General features: G+C 40.1%; 1 protein-coding gene across 1 annotated transcript; it reads right to left on the bottom strand.

Annotated features, from left to right (window-relative positions):
- Window positions 1–1450: 1450 nt before the first annotated feature.
- Window positions 1451–21069, bottom strand: fam189a1 (family with sequence similarity 189 member A1). The gene is made up of 10 exons (XM_040135556.1): window positions 20959–21069; window positions 17819–17983; window positions 9933–10040; window positions 7960–8120; window positions 6099–6234; window positions 4610–4688; window positions 3730–4506; window positions 3200–3271; window positions 2312–2634; window positions 1451–1654 (listed from the first exon to the last, which is right to left on the bottom strand). The coding sequence occupies exons 1-10, from the start codon at window positions 21055–21057 to the stop codon at window positions 1451–1453; spliced, it is 2124 nt and encodes a 707-aa protein (XP_039991490.1). The 5' UTR covers window positions 21058–21069.
- Window positions 21070–21320: the final 251 nt, after the last annotated feature.

Below are 21320 nucleotides of genomic sequence, written 5' to 3'. Positions count from 1 at the left end.
AAATGCATTATTAAAACAGTAATCTGTCCAAACCTGATGCACATACCTTATTCCTCATTAACAGGTTATTCTTATGTGTTTGGGGAAAAAAAAGAAATACTGTCAATTTAAATGGAAAAGCAGCACTAGGAAGCTTTTTGGTGCCTATAATCTAATTCCAAACCTAAGCATTTCTTCATGAGATTGTATACTATTTATTTAAAGATTACTAGTAGTCTGATTTCGCTCTGAATAATTATTTAAACCTCTCCCCCAAAGTGCTGTCAGCAGCTCAGAGGTATTCTGTGCATTTACTAACTGGTGCTGAGTACCAGGTATGCACCAAGTAAATCAGGTAAGGACTACCTGGATTCTTTCCACTTATTTAAGTTGCTTAAAATTTACCTGCACTTGAAATGTTGACAAACCTCTATTAATGCTCACATATTGGTATAACTGGTATTCATCCTTAGTTAACCCACTTACTCTGCCTTTGTAACTTTGGTCTAGTTGCTCAAAGAATTGCCAATGCATCAGTCACAAGCATTGCAAATTTAGGTATTTCTGCAAGGGGAACAGTCTGAAGAATCAGGATGATCTGAAAGCCGCCCTGGAGGAACAGTTGTCACAAGTAGACTCTTACCGACACTGACCAGAAGAAACATCACTGGGTTTTTAATTAAACAACACCACCAACTGCAACATTGTCCAGTGTTTGTGTTATTTTGACCAGCCTTGGTTGAGGTGACTAGATGTTCAAAAATGCTAACGCCTGCACACTGACACACATGATCTAGAAACACTAATTGAAATGAGAACACAAACCCCAAGATACAAACTCAAATTTTATTGTAACACTGATAAGAATTGTAACACAATGAGGTAAGTTAAACAATCCACATCTGTGATGTTTTTGAACCAGCGACACCACAAAATATTCACCACCCTATCAGTAACAGTTCCACAAAGTCTGCAAACAATGGCTAGTAATGCCCAGTTGGTTCAGCTCACAGTTTAATACAAACATATTTCTCTCTGTTTCATATGAGGACAAGAGGAATACTGAAAACACAATCTCCTTTGTCTTTCAGTCACAGATCCAAACTTACCAGTTGTATATTTGTTACTTTTTTAAGAGATGGAGCTCAGTAGAAAAGATCCCCTGAGGGAGAAACATTCTTTTGTTTTTCTGATGAGAAAGAAGCCTCTACAGACACTGGCAGGCTCAGTCTGAGTTTGCTACCATTTCTGCTGATGACTTGGCACGGTCTCACAGGGCACTAGGAGATACAGCATGAGAGCATTTCAGTTGGCCTATAATGCAGTCACACTGTACAGATAAATGATCTCATAATGTCTGAAGAGATATTAATTACTCTACAGACATCCACTGCACAGCACAATGTGTCTGCAACTCCAGCACCTTGAAATGCCCTCAGAGTTTTGACCCAAGTCTTTGTTGGGAGGGTGGTCAAAGAATAGTTTCTCTGCACTCAAGGCTTTGTTCGGAGGAGGGGGAGTCCAGTGGGTTAGTGTAGGTGCTGGTTGTTTGTGGGAGGTGTCTGGGACGGCGCATGGAAGGGGACGGGGATGAGCTCAAAGCGCCACAGCTCTGGAGGTGAAGGTCCTCATGGTCTCGCTTCCGGGGACTGCCTATGATACACTGGGTCATCACCTGGGCAGCACAAAATCACCAAGAATCAGAGAGAGAAACGTGTTGCCAGTCATCTTTTTCATATCACTTATATGAGCTGAACTACTCCGGCTGAGTCCATACAACTCCCCACAAATGTCAGCAGCACTGATATGCAAAAATTCAATCAAATGCATTTAGTTGTAATATGTGTAATTGCAACACTTTACTGTAGAATGATGTAAAACATGATATAAATCAAGCACAATCAATTTACATTACAGAGAAATAGCTCTAAATACTGTAGTCTCTTCCACTGCTACTGTAGTTTTGATGCTGCTCTCATTACAGATTACTACAATGCTGCCATGCTTTTTTATTTCCCAAAAAATACACTAGCGATAGTGTGAAATTTAATTCATTATCGGTAAAATAAAGAAATCTACAGGTGAACATCATCACCACCGTAATCACCTCAATTTACCAAATACAGGAACAAGTTTTAGTTGTTAACAGCTACGTCGTCGAATAATTGTGTAACCTGTATGTTAACATTGTATTTGTAGGCTTGTCGCTCAGCTCAAAGCACAGCATGATTAGACAACTGAAAGCTCAGTCATCAAAACTAGAAGAAGGCCCACAGTTTTCTAATTTGCACTCAACTATCATTGGCTATTATATATCGACTAATCCTGTTACCTGATCTATGACATTGGCACTAAAGATGGCCTCCTCCATGTGTTTCTCATCCGACTTGATGACACACTTGATGTTGTTGACAACCTGCTGGACTTCAGGAGGTAGACTGCAGCTTGAATGCTCCAGGAACTTGGCCACCAATATTTTGGTGTCCTTGTACATCTTAAGGTCAGCCAGGGAGTGTGGGCGTTCGTGGGAGGAGTGTGTGTGCAGGGATCGGGGTTTAAGTTGGATGTCAATTTTCCTGTCCTCTTTCTGTTGCTTCCTGACACATACGTGAATGGATTTAGCTCCAACTATCTCCGCTGAAATGTCTCTTTGCTCTGAAGATAAAACAGATTAAAAATATCGAAGAACATTACATTATTTAAATCACATACAATTCTTATAATCAAGACTAATGTCAGTGGAGTTGGTGCTTTGAGTAAATTTTTCTGTGTAACTGATGTAAGATATTTTCATTATCAGCTCGTTGTTGCAGTTTGGTTAAAATTGTCTAAGGATTCTTTACCCATATGAATGTTTGTATATTAGATAACATAATCTCCAAAAAGTCAGATTTTCATAAACTAAGAAACACAGCCCTTTTTTCAGATTTTTGATGATGTATTTTTTGTTTCTTTTAGATAACCCAGTGGGCCCAGTGGGGTTTAAAATGGTTTCTTTAGCTCATTAATCATTTATCTAAAGATTCAAAATCTTTACTGTTGATAAATAACAATTGTTTCAGTAGACTTTGTTAAATTAGCTCATTATGTTGCAAGATGAACTATTTGTCCTTAATGTTTTGTCAAAATAAGATGTGAATGCTGTATAGCAGCAGATGTGCAAGTCATGGATGTCTGATCATCCCCCAATCTCATGTATTTAGAAATTGTATGTTTGTACCTTGCTCAGGGGATGTATGAGCTGAAGCTTCAGCAGCAGGGTTGTTTGCAGAGGTGCAGCCACTATTTTCTCCTGTAGAGAGAGACAAATAACTTAGTGTGGACCAACAATGAGATCCACCTTTGCTCGCAAGGAGACGCTGCAGATAATGATTCATTTCATTATCAATAAATCTTCCGGCTATTTTCCTGATTAATTAATTATTTGCATGGTCCATAAAATGTCAGAAAAAGCTAACTTTTTTTTTCCACACATTTCCAGAGTCCTAAGTGATGTCTTCACATGTCTCGTTTTGTTCGATCAAAAGTCAAAATCCCAGTGGTAGTCAATTACCAGTGATATAAAACAGAGAAAAGCAGCAAATCCTCACATCTTGGAGTATGGGGGTCTATTGCTCGAAAAATGACTCAATAATAATGGATTAGTTGATTCATTGTTTAAACTCCAAACGACTGAGCACTCTGGTAATATTTAGAAGGGGAGAATTTAAGCTGAGTACAAAACTTGTATAACCTTCCTGTCACACTTACTTCCTGTTGTAGAGGAGCAGGAGATAGGGTCACTGGTGGAGCGGACAATGCGTGCCAGCTTGCGGTACCTCCTGGCTGCTCGGAGCACCCGAGGCCTCTCCGAGGGCGAGTGGCCACTTTGGACTGAGGTAGAGGGGGGTTGTGATGTAGAAGAGGGTGACCAAACACTGAAACACAGCCTGGTGCCACGTGGCCTGCTAGGAGGGGAAGGAGAAGCAGCCAAAGGGCTTATGGCTGAGGTTCCTCCAGAGGAGGCCACAGAGGTGGGGGAACAAGGCTGGGGTGGCGGGGGGATAGTGACAGGGAGCGTGAGCTTCCGGCTCATCATTCGTGCTTTAATGAGGGAGTGTGTCGACGCTTTCGGTGGCTCCTCTGGTAAATGTTTGGCTGATGGAAGCTCGTCACATATGTGCATTGCAGCCCTGAGTTCCTCACATGGATGTGTGTTGTCTGTGGAATCCTCCTGGTCCAGGTTGCTAAAGTTTTCTGAGGACCAGTCTGGAGAGCGTTCCAGAGACTCCTGGGTGTGTGAGGACTCACTGTATCCAGTATCACTGGGGCGGGCGTCCGTGTTAGGCAGGCCACGATGGCAACGTGAGGAGTCACGTGTACAAAGTTCCAGGCTGGTGCAGCTTTCATCAGTGGGGGCGGTGTGGAGTGTGCCATAGGGAGAGGAGTCAGAGCCCTGGACCTCCAGGGAGCACAAGTCCTCTGAGGAGCAAGTCTGGTCCGGATCAGCTACCTCTGACACCATCAGTGATGCACTGTCCACCGAGGCTGAAAATACGGGGGAAACAAGCGTCATCAGCATGACTACTAGCAGACAAAAACAGTGGACAGTCCCCTGCAACGTTCACTGGAATGCTCTAGCTGTCTTTACCCTGAGTGCTTAGACCTGCAGTGGTGTTTCTCTCACACAAACTGGACTCAGTTGCCTGTTGCTCTATGCTGGTGGTGACCTGTAAAGAGGAAATTATTAGTGGGGATGGAGAAAATGACAGCACTGTTCAACTAAAATGCTTGGAACGGATAAAAAAGATGGCGAGAAGTTCAGTTCATATAGGATATTTTGTATGTACTGTAATGCATAATAACAACTATCTTTCACAGAACCTTCAATACCACTTTTTTGCCTGTAGAGGGCTCTCTAGGACCACAACACATTAACAGTGCAGTTGTACCAGGGGAGAAAAACACTCCATCATGTAGAGTTGAATAAGAAGCTTTAATTGGCTTCACTAATGTGCCTTTCAAGGTGCATATTATTACATAAATACGTTCATATAACTTGGTTTGCCATGTGGGTGTTTAGCTCTAAATCGTCAGGTTCTGACAGTCCTCTCCCACAATCAATCAATCACTGCCTGCTTCCATTAGTTATTTACAGCAACCACTGCTTATCTATTGCAGTTGAGAAAATCCTCTGCTGACTCCTTTTTGAAGGCCACTGCTCAAAGTGGATGTGAATAGAACTATGGATTTAACGTGTTCAATGGAAATAAGGCATTACAAGATGAAGGTGTTAAACGATGTTGAGAATATAAAAGAAGATAAAAGGATTTGCTTCACATTAGCCAGTTATTTTTAACTGTGAACAATGCGATGCTGCAAAGCCTGAGCTTGAAAAAAGCTCTGATCAGTTCACCATGACAGTCAAGGGCAACCGCCTCAGTAAATCTGAAACAGCAGATGATGCTCAGATTAAATTTGCTTTGATTTTTGAATTACAGACTTGACAGGCAACATCCCAAAATGCAGATACTAGATGAAAACATTTTTGCCCCAAAAACGAAATATATATATAGTAGCTATACCATTTTAACATATAAGTAAAAGAAAAAAGAAAAAACAAACAAACAACAACAACAAACATTTAGACCACCCATATAGAGCAGAACGTCTGATAAATCACATGGGTTAGTCAAATTCACATCTATATTCAGACCTGTGGTTTATAAAAGCATATAATTCACAGACTGTTAGGAATCTTGGGCTTATCTTTGAAATCCACATGTCTTTGAAGACAATCTCAATAAAATTTACATCATTTCCATTTTTAAGCAAGCTACGACATGTTTAAATTCAATTCACTTCTGATTATCTCCTCATACACAAATAAAAAGTCAACAGAAAAAAATGACAGTTTAAAGAATTTTTAATCATAAGAAAACCTGTTTGCAAGCAGATGTACTTAAGGTTTTTATTGCTCCTGCTCATATGTAAACATATGTATAGTTAGAATTTAAACAGACCTCCATATTTGTTTTCCATGGAAATAAAGGAATTAATGTGCTGCCCTAGGCTCTGTGGCCTTTACAGACGGCCTGCAGGCTGTTATTTAAGGACAAAATAGTTTGTTTTTCCGTCACCTGGCTGGCAGGGGTCTGCCCCACCACGGACTCATATGGAGGCGGCAGGTCAGTTGGGTACAGGGTCCCTGGGCTGTTAATGGGCACCCCATAGATGGCACTGAAGGGAGAATGGGGAAAGTCCAGGTGTAGGCCTCTGCCAGGGACATAAAAGCAGAGTTTCAACTTAATGATAAACAAAAAGACTCCTAAAAATCCAAATCATATCTTGAATAACTGGAATACAAAGCCTGCAGAGACAGTGCAGAGTGTCTAAGAAACTGGCACAGCAAGTCTGAATATAAATCCCATCTTAGTCAAAAATACAGTATATTGTCTATTAAAAACATTAAGAAAGAAAGGATGAAAAACATCCTCTTGCCCCCAACGCTCTAGTCCAGATGATATATAGCGGCACCGCATTATTCTACGTACTCGTCCACCGTTTCATATGGTGTCAATAAGAATACGCAGCCATGCTCGCAGTAATATCTTTTAATTACAACCCCATTCTCCTCTAAAGTGGCAGAGCATGAAATACAACCAGAGAGTCTCCACCAATCATCCGAGGCGTGATGATGTCATGACACATCCCTGGCCCTGGGCAGGGACACCATAAAGGCTTCCTCTGCCTTGTTTATATTTATGGCATAATTGACAAACAGATGTGGCTTCCTGCCCAACGACTACATCAGCAGCACTCTCTCTGGCAAGACTGAGAAAATGGAGGGAGTGATGAGGGAGGGGTCAACCGATCTTTCAAAACAGCTGAGAATTACGGATGTCACAGCTGCTTAATGGAGGGAAATGCTCCAAGCTGGCCGTGGATGATAATGCCACATGTGACTGTCACGGTCAGATAGTAAAAAGGCACATGCCATTGCTGCTTAATATGACGGATTTGGTTTTGTCTATGGATGCAAATGTTGCTTTTGGCATCTGTATACTCAACTCACAGGGAATTCCGGGGTGGTTTACAACAGTCTGCATTAAATAAAAATGTTTAAGCAGTTTTAAACCTGACAAAATCCCTTAACATAACAGATACTGTGCCATACCAGCAAGAAAATGTAATAGACGTCATCCTTTCCTTTATAGGTTCCAAAAAATGTATCCTGAAGAAACCTAAATATGTAGTATGTTTGCTATTGTGGCACTGGGCCAGGTACATAGGACTACTTATAACTTGCCGCAACCAGCAGAATTCTAGTGTCATTTCATACTGCAGCGAAGTTTGAGACAAGTCTTTTAGCAGTGCTCTGTTGGGTTTTTCACCAAATGTTCACTTGGGTTTTTTGCCAAATGTATTCAATAAAAACTATTCATTTATTCCCACTACAATCAGAACCTAAACCGAATTAACCTGTAGTTCTTGTTCCACTTAATACAACAAATTGCACTGCACTTTAAAAAAAATAGTTTAGCATTGATAGTTGTTTGGCTGTGCACATAGATTTGATGTCACAAATGTTTTACGGGATGCCATTAATTTGTTAATCAATTTGTTAATAACTTGTGTGTTAATTTCCACCATAGTGGACAGTAAGGCTGATTTGTAGTGTTTTGTATTGTACTGAAATGAGCACCAACAAACAAAGTTTTGGCTTTTCCACTAAGTAAATGAAATGATACAGTGTGTGTCATTGAAGATTTAATAGTTAGGAGAGTGTTATGCATTTTTAAAGGGTTTCTATTTACAAGTAAACTATTATGTATAATTACATTGTCTTGTAACACCTGGACTATATCCGTTGGGATATTTGCATATTTTCATTGTGTATTGCCTAAAAGTATCCACATTTCCCAGAAGATACATTGGTACCACAGTTCGGGGAGTACTGAGAAAAGATGTGATGCCGATGAGTAATACTTTGCCTCTCACCTCTGTCCGTCCATTGAGGGGGTGCAGGTGTACTCTGGGGGGTAGTATGGTGGAGGGGGAATAGGAGGAATGAACTCATCAAAGTCCAGTGTTTGGTGGAGGATGGTTCCATGGGGGGTCATACAGTCAGCATTTAGGGCTCGTGCTCTGTGTGGCATAAACTGGAACACAGCATAAAAGGAAACCATTATCAGGTCTTTATTACTCATTGTAGAGTCCTTAGTTGTTCATTCATTATTTTAAACCATAGTTTTTCCTGAGCAGATGAGACTATGTTACAGCACCTCTGTGCTGTTATTACAAGCCATTCCACATATTCACATCTGTGCTTTTGGTCACTGAAAAAGCTCCACTGTAGCAACTGCAAGTCAAGCGCCTTGCTCAGGGGCAACTCGACAGCAGTTTTTAAAGTGCTGCACATTCACTCTCCTCGCTCCGACATTTGTAAGTGGGACAACTTTCCAGTCAGAGCCAGCCTGCTTTTCTAATCTCCAGGCTGCCACTGCTGATATGGACTTGACTAAATTCATTAAGCTAAATATACGGTTAGCACGTCTTGTGGTAAATGTGAAACAAGGCCACTTGGTAAGACTACTGGCCATAAGACACAGTGCTTTTGTCCTTTACTTCTCTGTGAATCAGTAGTTGGATGCCACCATGTTCAGCCACTTAAACTTATAGAGGTTCCCCTGCTGGTGTGCATGTCTGCTCTGGGATACTGCTTTTATGAAACACTGTAATTTTTTAATTTTATGTAGTTATCTAGTGTCTGCATGGCATGTCTGGTGGTATATATACATTCTTCTTTACTTGAAATAATGTGAAAAAAAATGCTCCTAATAAACTGATCATTAGAAACTATCAGTAAAAGTTAAAAAGTTCACTCCAAAATGTATTTATACCTACAGGTCTCTACAGTAAGGATGCTCTGAGAATGATCTTTCTACATCTCAGATAAGCTATGCCACAGTGGGACCTGAAGCAGGGACTGCTGCGAATTAAGGCCTTATGTCAATATGAGAGTGATTTTCCGTTTCCATTTTTAATTGCTGTGTAATTCAAACAGCTTGTGATGAATTCATCTTTGCCCTCTTATCACTGTATGCACATTCTTTAATAGGAATAGATTTTGTATAAGAGGGCGTATAGGCAAAGGTCTGTTTGATTTCTATGACCCTTCCCCACAGTTGTAGTTTTTTTTGCATTAATGTCTCCAGTTGCCTCTAACATTACAGATTTAAAAAAAAACTCAAAATTCATCAGTTTGCAGTAAAACTATAGATCTTCACTGATGTGTGACTCACATGGAGATTAAACTTATAGTCTACTTTTTACTCTCAACTAATTTATCTTATTGGCTACTACATAGCTGAGATCATTATTGATTTCCCCCCTCTTCAAGTCTTTTCAATTTACAGCATAGTTCATAAAACTAGACAAATGTTACTGCAAAGCTTTTTCATATCTAGTATAACAGTGGCAGTGTTGCTCTACAATTCCAGTTGTTGATGTGTTTAGAGGCATGTTGCCGTGAAACACAAAGGGAGCTTGGCCATGCTAATTTCCCACATGACTGAAAAGCATTTAGCTGTTGGTAATAGTTTCATTGTTCCACATAAAATGACAAAAGAGGGTCATACTGAGGACGGTTTACCTCTGAGGAAAAAATCCAGTGATATTTTGAGCTGTTTTCTTCGAATCCAACATATTTTTTAGATGCAGGAGGACACTGAGGGGTGGTCCTGTGGCAGTTGACCTTTACTGTGTGTGTTTACATTAAGTTGTATTTACCAAGCATGATGATTTAACCAAAAATTCAGACATTACTCTCCACCATCTTAAAACGGACAAAGGCTGGCACATCATTCCTGAGCTAACGTGATGATAGCGATTTTCAGACTTGAGGGTGGCCACTGAAAAGATTAAAGATTAAAGTCAGTTATTGTTGTCATCCCCCCTTCCACCACACTCACCATCTGCAGTACATCAGTTGAGACCATCTGCATACAGCACATGGCAGTGGCTAGAGCACACACAATGGTGGAGATGACGTTAAGGGCACATACGCTGAACAGCAGCTCCTAAAGTAGAGCGGGGAGAGGAGGAGACTGTTAGAGGAGCAGGGAGCAAAAGAAGAGGAGGACGTGTGAAGAGAGAAGGTGAGGAGAGGAGAGAGGAGGAGAGGAAAGTCAACATTATGAACTTATTAATTATGAGCGATATTGGAACAAAGAGAAGTGAATGTGGAATATCAGGAAAAAACACTGAAAGAGTTGAAGGTGACAGAAACAGCGCTGACATCGTCACTAAGGTAACCAAGTTTAGAAAAGCACAGCAGGGTGGCACCGCAGTGAGAGGACGCTTCTACAGATATCTGGTGAAGTAAGACAACCGCACAGCACAAAAGAGTCTAATCTTCATTGTTAGCATATCTAAAATACATTTTAAAAGCTGAAATACTGATAAAAAAGAAATATGATATCTGTGTATATGATAGCCTTGCAAAACAAATTCAATTATAGGGAAAACAACCTCATAAACATCGAAGGTTAAGCATGAGCATATACACATTCACACTCACTGGCAATGCAGTGAACAGCAAGAGGACAAACCAGTATCGAATCGGTCAGTAAAAACAAATGTCCATGCCGGTGAAATACAAGCCTAGCACCCTGAATCAGAGAATATATGTATGACTGAAGTCCCATTATGTTGCTGTATGTGCTATTCATCTAAAAGGTGGCTCCATTTTTAAACCATGTTGAGTTTTGAATGTCCTAAGAAATTAACCTATAAAAACTGTACTATATGCATTAAGTTCCTGAGGAAGAGCGCAGGAAAAAACAATCCCACTTGCCTGGAAACTGGCTCTGAGAATAGCAACTGTCAGGCACACGGATTGAGAGGAGAGGAGAGAGGAGGAGAGGAAAGTCAACATTATGAACTTATTAATTGTGAGCGATATTGGAACAAAGAGAAGTGAATGTGGAATATCAGGAAAAAACACTGAAAGAGTTGAAGGTGACAGAAACAGCGCTGACATCGTCACTAAGGTAACCAAGTTTAGAAAAGCACAGCAGGGTGGCACCGCAGTGAGAGGACGCTTCTACAGATATCTGGTGAAGTAAGACAACCGCACAGCACAAAAGAGTCTAATCTTCATTGTTAGCATATCTAAAATACATTTTAAAAGCTGAAATACTGATAAAAAAGAAATATGATATCTGTGTATATGATAGCCTTGCAAAACAAATTCAATTATAGGGAAAACAACCTCATAAACATCGAAGGTTAAGCATGAGCATATACACATTCACACTCACTGGCAATGCAGTGAACAGCAAGAGGACAAACCAGTATCGAATCGGTCAGTAAAAACAAATGTGCATGCCGGTGAAATACAAGCCTAGCACCCTGAATCAGAGAATATATGTATGACTGAAGTCCCATTATGTTGCTGTATGTGCTATTCATCTAAAAGGTGGCTCCATTTTTAAACCATGTTGAGTTTTGAATGTCCTAAGAAATTAACCTATAAAAACTGTACTATATGCATTAAGTTCCTGAGGAAGAGCGCAGGAAAAAACAATCCCACTTGCCTGGAAACTGGCTCTGAGAATAGCAACTGTCAGGCACACGGATTGAGAGGAGAGAGGATGACAGCAGCTTGTATTGCTGCTTCAAAATGAGAAAAAAAATAAAGATCATTTGCAGTATGTATGTGTATAAGAAGGCTCTAGATTATATGGAGTCCTCTTAGATGTTCAAATACAATCATGAAATATATGCTGTTCATCTTTATAAAGTTCACAGGGTTCATCTGTCAAAATAAATTCACTTAGACAAACACCATGATGATATTATTATCAGTAATATTATTATCAAACAGTGTAAGACTGTCAAAAGATGAGAGGGAGGAGGAGGAGAGAAACCAGAAACCGGAAAATGTGTGGCAGACACTTTGACTTTTTGATGTTGTAATTTAAAAATCTCACAGCAAAGCAAGAGGAAGTATATCAAATCACCTTAGAAATTCTCCAGCTCATACATCTACAACCACGTACTTGTTGTGCAGTAACACAGGTTTGAAAAACCACAACGATATTAGCCTTTAACATGAGAAATAAAAATAGTCAATATTTGAACACAACTGCAGCAGAATATCTATAAACATAACAATATCATTCCTTAAACACAACAACAAAAGAGAGACTTCAGAACTGGCAATAAAATCTCACTACACATTTTTTTTTTTGTGGACACAGGCTCATGAATGAAGCGCCCCAGTTACCACACAAAATGTTTTCCAGCCTGTCGCACAGATTATTCACTAGATTCAGGAGGCACATTATTACCAGTGACATTAAAAAACCCACTTGTATTAGGCTTCAGATGATCTGCAGAGAGAGGACAGCCGTCTCCCCCGCTGAGATCGATACGAGGTAGTGGTGCCTTGGTTTCGGGGCACCTTGACTATCTAAAGGAGGTTCCAACCAGACCCCATGATTCACTTCTCATCCCTTTAAAATACTTGATGTCAAATGGGTCAAGTTGGCAAATGAGAAATTCACTGTTAACAGCCCTGCAACTGTTTTCCAAACATGTTTGATGTCCAGTAACTTGCTGCCAAAGATCAGGTCTGCGTGAGCTGGAAGTTAAAGCAGAGATGATGCCAGTTGGAACCAGCGAGGTTGAAGTTGTGCAGTGCCAATGATAAAATAAAACTAATACATGTTTCTCTTGGCGGCTAACATTTTTGGAACATGTTTTGTGTTGGAGGAAAGGCTGGAGGACTTGTGGACGAAGCCTGTCTGACATATGACGAAGTCTGTCTGACATATTAACCAGTCATTAAATAGAACTGTTGAAAGGATATTGTACCTGATTTATTGCTTAGTGAGGATTACAGTAGTTTACATGGTTTAAAAGCTTTTGTGTTTAGCAGAGCTAAGTGATGTAAAACTTGTGGGTGGTGTAGCATTAAAGGCTCCTATCGGTGTTTTGTAAATTTTCATAGTGTTTTGGATTTTTGAATGTGTGACATGAGGTGTGAAGACTGACATGAGTGAAAGTGAAGATTCAAGATTCGTATTCGTATTGTGTAATTGCCTATTGTCCCTACCCTCTGATACAACCCATGGGAGCATTTCCTCAAATAGCGCAGCAAGAGATATTCTACAGAAAGAAATAACTAACCCTTTATGATGTGATGACACTTTAGTAAAGGTTTGGTTAGGTTTAAGCACAAAACCAACTTGGTTAGCTTTAGGTAAAGATCGTGGTTTGGGTTAAAATATGTAATTTGTTAAGGTTATACGGCCTTTGTCATCTTGGTTACAATAATTAACAAGTGGTCATGGTTAGAAAACGATTGTGTTTAAAAGAAATTACATTAACTTTTGGTTTGAAACAGGAAACAGTGTTGAAGTCCAATGTTTTGTCGACCCATCCATCCACCCCGAGCTCCTTAAGCTCTATAACGACACCTGCATTCCTCCTTCCCTCCATCATAATTACTACAGCCACTGGAGGACTTTGTCACTTAAACTTAAAAATGTCATTTTGGGGCATTTGCTAAAAAGATCGAAAAGTCTCATACGACCACTACATGTCATCTAACAATAAAACATAATTATGAGTCGTAATAAACTGCTGGCACAAACAACCTATAGGGTTGTTCCTGATTTTTAATTGATTACAATAAAAGTGTCATGATGTTCAATAAAAGAAATTTTATTTGATCCCTGTAAAGAATTACCCAACCCCGAACAAGTCCCAGCCGTCTGCAAGTCTATTTGTATACCACAGTGAAGTGAATGGAAAACTTTCTGCCCTAAAATGTAGGGAAACAAATTGAAAAAACTAAAATCCCATGTTGTGCTTTGAAAAATTGTCAACATATCAAATATATGAGATCTGTAGGAGCTAAAACATGAAAATACGTTATATGGTGATTTGATTCCACTTTGACTGTAAGACCTGAACTCCATGCAAGAGTGGCCCCTGCTGACTAGTCTGACCACAACCTTACCGCTGCAGATTGCCTAGCACTCTGGGCCTTACACAGGGCTTAACTGGTTTTTCACCTCACTGATACTCAACTGTTATCTCTCAAACCGTGATGTTCTGTACAATAAACAAACTACGCACATGCCTCCAGTGGCTGCTCCCTTTAGCTCCCTCAAAGCATAGGGCAGCACCCTGCTTTTCTCCAGCTAACATGGAGTTTCTGTTGATAGTCTCAGTGCAGGTCACAGTACTAACCTCCGCTTTCCTTGCCCCCCTTAAGCAGCTCTTTACAGCATCTGAAAGAAAAGCCAGGACTTCCTTCACAAAGCCCTACAGCAATTTCAGGGAGGGCTGTCCAGTCTGTCGGCAAAGCCGTTCAGAGATTTTCTAACATCCAATGGCAGGAAGCAGCAGATGTTGTAGCTCTGTGATGCCACTTCGATAAAGTACTAAATGCACAGTCTCTGAAATAAAGGAAGAGCTTTTTTTCATACCTAGAGTCTTCCCCCTCCACACACCACACAAGTTCATCTCAGATCTACAGAGCATGGTCCTGTGGTAACATGTGCAAATATGATCTTTTTGCCTGGTGTTTTGCAGCCTGGAGCTGGAAAGCTTTTGCTCTGGAGTGCAGGTGGAACACACCCTGAACACCCTCCTAGATGGACAGGCACTTTAGAAAATAACAGCTTATCCAGTGATGCTCTAATGAAAAAAGAAATAGATTTTTTTTCTGTATTTCTATCTAAAAGTCATAATGGAAGGTTAATACTCCCTCAAAAGTTGAGACCAGTATTTTTCATCTTAGGGTACAGCTTAATCAGTTTTATAGGGCCCGGACACACCACCCAACCTCTACTACTATTAGTGCTGACAAAGGCAGATCGACGATCCTCGCGTCACCTCACGTCCATGTTAAAAACTGAATATGCCTCAATGACTACTACTGATCTCCATCTGGCTGCTGTCATGCATGCCTGTCCTGGACCTGTATGAGAGGAAATACAGTAACCTACCCTACTGCTAAACACCAGGGACAAAGAGGGAAATAAATCTAGGATTTTATCATTCTATCCCGGATAAAGTGTCATGTGTTGCATTTCAAAAATATATAGGAATACTATCAATAAACTGAACCAAACCAAAGAGGACAGCAGTCTGTTTTTGAACTCCAGAGGACCTTGCAGAGAGATAAACAAAAGATTCCAGCACAACATTTTCACGTCTTTCACTGTGACTTGGACCAAAGTCTCATCATTTGCTCAGAATAAAATTTGAGAACATGTCTGTGAATATGGCCAGAAGGACAGTGTTTTGTCACTAACTTGAAGCAAAACAACAACTCTGTACATTCCATGTATTTGCATACTAAATACATTGCATGTGAGTTGGCTGACTGAAATATGGTCACTGTCAACCATTTATCTATCTTTCTGTGCAGCTTTGACTTTGAAGACTCTTTCCTTACATAAAGCTGAGATTACTGTACAAAGCAGTTAACATACACAAACCTGTGTGCAACGGTTTCCTTGTTGTGTGTTCTAATGGTTTATTATAGTAAATGTAGTTTTTCTTCCAACCAATTCTTTAACACCAAAGCTGGAGATCACACAATTAAATTTTGCGCATTTTTTAAAACAGGAAATATTCATGATGGCTTCATCTGGGCTAATTTTTGTTATGGCAATGCATCTGCCTTGCAGATGTGAGACAGCGCATTTCTGTGATTTCCCTTGTGATCACAATGTACATAATGACATAATAAATCCTGCCAGGCAAATGCAATAACACCTCTACAGAAACTCTTTAACATGCCTGCTCACCAGATATTTAACCTCTCGGAGATACTGTGCCCCAAGCCAATCAGTTACACAGCAAGGTTACACATCCGCCCCCTTACAGGAAATCACAAATTATCTCACTATTCCCTCCCACTGATTATTTACAGCCCCAGGCAGTGTAACGAAAATAAAAAGAACAGGGAAATTAAATGTGCTGGCAAAGGGTGAACGAGACATATCAGCAGCAATGGATAATACTGATTTGCTTTTTTAAGAACAAAACTTTTACATGTAGAAGGGCTACCATTAAAAATGAGTGATCAAGTAACTAAAGGTGGTCTACTACTTAGTCTACCTGCTGTGATAATTCAGTACTCCCCATACACTGTGTATTTCTTTGAAAAAGGAACTATATGGCTGCTGCATCATGAGTTCATTAGGATCAGCGAAAGCATAACAGCCATCTGAAATGGCCGAGGACTCTGGGGACTTGGGCATGACAGCTTCCCCTTTAGACATAAATCAACACATCTGACTACTTTGGCACTTAATAAAGCTTTATAGCACCAATTCCCATATCTCTTTTAATGAGCTATGATCACTATGACAAATGTGCTTGATCTTTCCTCTTTTCATAAGCATGCTTCATCATAAGAAGTCTTTTATTTGGTTATCAATGTTTTATAATCAATCAGGGACATAATATGAATGGATATGATTGTCGTTATCCAATAAAGGCACAGTAGCACATCCTGTATATCATTCCCGCAGACACTCTGAGTCAAGATAATCTACCGAGATCATGCACTCGCAAACTACAGCTAGCCCACGCTAGATACGCACTGCATACTAAAAGATCTGCCTCTCGGGGAAAGACAAATGCTGTTGCCAATCTCCACTTCCCGCCCAATTAATCAGAGACTGAAGACTTAGACTGTTTTGTATTTTACTTCATTTGACTGTTCTCACATGGGATATTTTACACAGTGAGAGAGAAAACTTGGAGACTTGATGATTTTAGCAATTTAAAGACAATTATTTTTAAACGACTACTCACAGTTAACCATGTTAAGGGTATTATTCTGATCAGAGAAGTAACAAGACTAGTCTGTTAGAGTCTGTAGTCATGCTTGTGGCTCTGTGAGGCTGTACTAAGTCACATCACTGCTCTGAGGTAAATGCTAAAGTCAGTATGCTATCATGCTCACAACAGCTAACAGCTTCTAACATGCTGATGTTTAGCGGGTCTAACATTACCCATCTTATTTGTACAACAAAGATATTGTACCAACATAGAATTTATTTAAAGATAAAAATCACCCTGATGAGGACATGAATGTCTGAACCAAATTTTATGGCAAATCCACCCAGTAGTTGTGGAGATATTTTGGTCTGGACCATGGCGGTGCAGTAACTGACTGACAGACTGACATTGCCACCCCTTGATATTTTCCCCACACAATCACTGACTTCAATCAGATTTCAATTTTCAACTCTGGATTGAAAAATATAGGCAAGTAAATAAATACGTGTAATCCAATTTTTGCAAATGAGATTTAGACTATGAGATTTGGAATTTGATTCAAACTGGTTTTTGGAGTTCAGTCTGGCCACCGCAATGGATTTTAAAGCGTAACCCACAATCGTGATCACAGAGTGTGATTGAAACATGGCTACATAATTCAACACGTACCATTCTCAATGGGTGCAACCAAATGAGTTAGTACAGTGACAAGACGTGGCTACAATGTGAAAAGCAAGAGGATACATCTCCATTGTTTTCTATGAACTGAAAAAAACAAAAAACAAAATATACCACTGCTCAGTATACATATGATACACTATGTTGTTACCATAGCTACCAGTGCAGACAGGTTAGATCCCTCAACACAAATCCAACATGTAGTTTGATTTGCAAAACAGTCTGTTAAAGACCTGATTCGACAAATCAATCTAAATTCCCTGCTGTCTAAACACAGTCTAAATTATACAGAATGTTTTTTTTACATGTGAAAATACCAAAACTCTCACATTCAGCACTATACAAACACATGCTGGATCCCACCCACCTTGAGACGTAGGCGTATGGTATTGCAGTCCCTCAGTGGATTCAGTTTCAGTGTCTCTCCCAGGTTGTTGCAGCTCGAACTTTGCTGCTGCAGCTCGCAACATACACACACTCCGTCACTGTCAAACTTGAGCTGGTGGGGAGGAGGGGGGAACACACATCCACACTCATGCATGCACGCCACATACACAAAAAAACACACACACGCACACACAAACACGCACACACACGCACCCACACACACACACACACACACACACACACACACACACACACACACACACACACACACACACACACACACACACACACACACACACACACACACACACACGCATGCACAGATCAGACCTGAGCTTGGTGGTCTTTTTGTCCTAAAACATAACGTTGTGGAAGTTATATGTACTCCTGATATGAACTATTTTTTCAATGAAATTATGTAGTCTAGAAGATAGACAAAAGACACATTAGCAACAGAATAATAATATATTGTGACTGAAAAAGGCAGCTGCACATCATAAGTGTACAACAAGACAAAGACTGTGATATGAGGAGCTACCCAGAGAGGGATCGAGGTAGAGCATACCTCTGCTATGTGTCCCAGATTGAGCGAAAGCAGGACATGAACCCAACAAGTATGGGTTAATTACATTGGGGAGAGGAGATGAGGAATGTTAATATTTCACTCACGACTGGGGGACGGTCTCTGGGGAGTCAGATAAAACAGTGAAGTTGGTCTACTCGGCTTGCGTATGAAGAAAAGCTCCTGCTAATGTGAAAGTGGTCAGGTTAGTGGGTTGGGTGCTGGATGAATGGCAAAGGGGCTTCTTGAGTCACGAAAACAATTGGAACCCCTTGCGCTGTAAATTCAGCTTAAAAAAAAATCAGCTTTGCATCTCATTATGAAAATGTGAAGACTGAATTTTCTGTCTCCAACTACTTCTGATCACCAGCTACAAAGGGAAAAAACTTAATAAGCCTATTTTGAAGTGGGCTGGATTCTCCCAATTTGCATGGTGTTAACACTGCTGTTGAAAATACCAGAGCACAGAACATCTGGTTGAAACCACTTTTGAAAAACATTTCACCTCAGTTAAAGGTGAATTCCACCAATTTTACACATGGACCTCACAGAGAGTACTACTCAGCCTGTGAAAACAGTTGTGTCTTCTGTGGCTCTGGATGAACTTCCTAGAGTCTGAGAAAATAACCCAGATTATGTTACAGGGGTTATCTCGACTTTGGCTCGGTGACAAGAACTTGTAACATATATTTACAGTGTGTTACACTCTATCACCAACGAAAAATTTTGTACTCATCACTGCTCACTGGATCAGAAAGTTGGATGAGCACCCTTAGCTTCCAAACCATCTCACATCTGTTATGTTTTTATGACTCTTGTAATTGTTTTTATTAACTCTTTTTGTCACTTTACTGTAGTTGTCGGGCCTTATATGCTATTTGTGTTGTTGTCTGACTATGAATGTTTCTTGTTCTTACGTTTCTCTTGAAAAAGAAATATCAATCTCAGTGACACTGCCTGATTAAAACATGTTAGACAAACAGACAGTGTGTGTTTCAAACTAGTCATTCAAAAAGATGCTGCTGGTTGCATTTTTGGAAGTGTATGATCCAGTGTTTTTGGAGCATCTCATACTAGGAACTAATGCTACGTTTACATATACGGACTCAAACACTGGAGACGAGACAGGATGCTTTTCATTATTAATTGAATCTCAAAAAACACCAAGGTGCTAAGCGTTACAACGTGGGAAGTTGAGAAAGGTTTAACTTTGTGTAAATGTCTCTGGTGCGTGAGAACTACAATCTGGCAACAATCAGTTGTACTTGTTTTAATTACCTTGTGAAATGGAAGCTCATAGTTGTTTTGTAATCCACAACTGTGTCAAAGAGCTTCACACTAAGGGACAGTTGTGCTAGAAAAGAACTAGTTCATACTATTTGTCGTTCCAAGCACAAAAAAACAACAAAAAAAAGCCAAACTCAGTGTCTTAATGTACCTGTACTGTATGTGTGAATGCACCATTAAGTCAGGATAACTTGGCCTCTGCTGCGGTGGTTTTGACCACTTTTTAAAAATTGTCTCTTTTTAGACTGCCAACTTTATGGAAGTGTAATACCAAAAACCTGGAGTACTTTTCCTAAGTTGTTTATCTGTATTTTAGCTAGTGTCAGTTCTGGCGAAGATGGATGTGACAATCACGAGCCATTAGTCACCAACAGACAAATAGTTCAGTTCACTTTTGGTGCTGACTCAGTTCTGCAGCCTGCTGAGAAAAGAAGGGCTGCCAGTCATGTGCTGACATTCATTTAAATGTAGACATGCAGACAACAATGAACACATGCCTATTACGCACTGACTTCATAGTTACGATTTTGACAGTTGATACAGACTACAACACTGCAACAACAAAATTCAACCCCAATGTGCACCTACAATTGACACATTACAGCTTCAGATTTCATCAAACTCTTTCAAGCCATGAACCCTCTGAACCCCAGGCTGTTTTCACCTTTATTCACAGGCTTGAGGCATAAACTACATGTGTTACTGATGATGTGTTTGTAATATGATGGATGCCATATATTGTATTTTCAGATTGTGTTAGGCTATTCAGAAATAGTTTAGATTTTTTTGGAGGGTGAGGATTAGGGGTTTCAACATAAAGTTAATATTTATACATGAGATTTATGTGTATATTTGAGAGTGTCTGTGTTCCAGGAATATAAGATGCATGTTGACAGGGCACACTGAGGCTTGTGAACCATAAAAAAGCTGATCTTAATGGACTTTGTTGTCATTGTGAATTAGGCATGGCCACACCTGAGCCCTGTGTTTTTCTTCTTCTCCTCTTTTTAGCTTTTATTTCATTTCATTGTAGCAAATCTGCACCATCGAAACTCAAGTTGGAGATACTGATATCACTGGAAAGAGTACATTGTTAGTGTGAAGAAGGAGTGTGATTTTGGATGCATATTGCCAAACGCAGGTAGTGATTTTTAAAGCCTAAAAAAATTGACAGCCCGGTTGAATAACTTGTTAACCAATTATGAGCCACAGTTTTTGAGTGTGGGGTATAAAGTTGGAGAGCGCATGGGTTAAGGTCCAGTTGGTCTCACCAGTTGACAGTCTTCCAGAGAGTTGACCAGCTGAGCGTTCTGGCAGGAGAGGATGGAGCCCGCCAGGTTGAGCATCACACACACGGCTGACAGAAGCATGAAGAATGTAATCTGTGACCGAGGAAGAGGAGAGAGAGAGAGAGAGAGAGAGAAATGGAGAAAAAGAAACACAACACAATTTCAATATGTTGCTGCTTACTACCTGATTCAACACTCTTTCTGATACTGCGTTTGACAGCAGCCGTAATACCAGCGGCAAGGTGTACTTTACTAATCAGTCTCTCACTCACAGTGATTTCAACAGATCACTGCAGAGGAAGTAACCACTGATGTCAAGAGAATCGATAACCTGTTTTTCCTCA

Source organism: Xiphias gladius, chromosome 1 (genome assembly GCF_016859285.1).
Source record: "Xiphias gladius isolate SHS-SW01 ecotype Sanya breed wild chromosome 1, ASM1685928v1, whole genome shotgun sequence".
NCBI classification, from domain to species: Eukaryota; Metazoa; Chordata; class Actinopteri; order Istiophoriformes; family Xiphiidae; genus Xiphias; species Xiphias gladius.
This window is presented reverse-complemented; position numbering and strand designations above follow the sequence as displayed.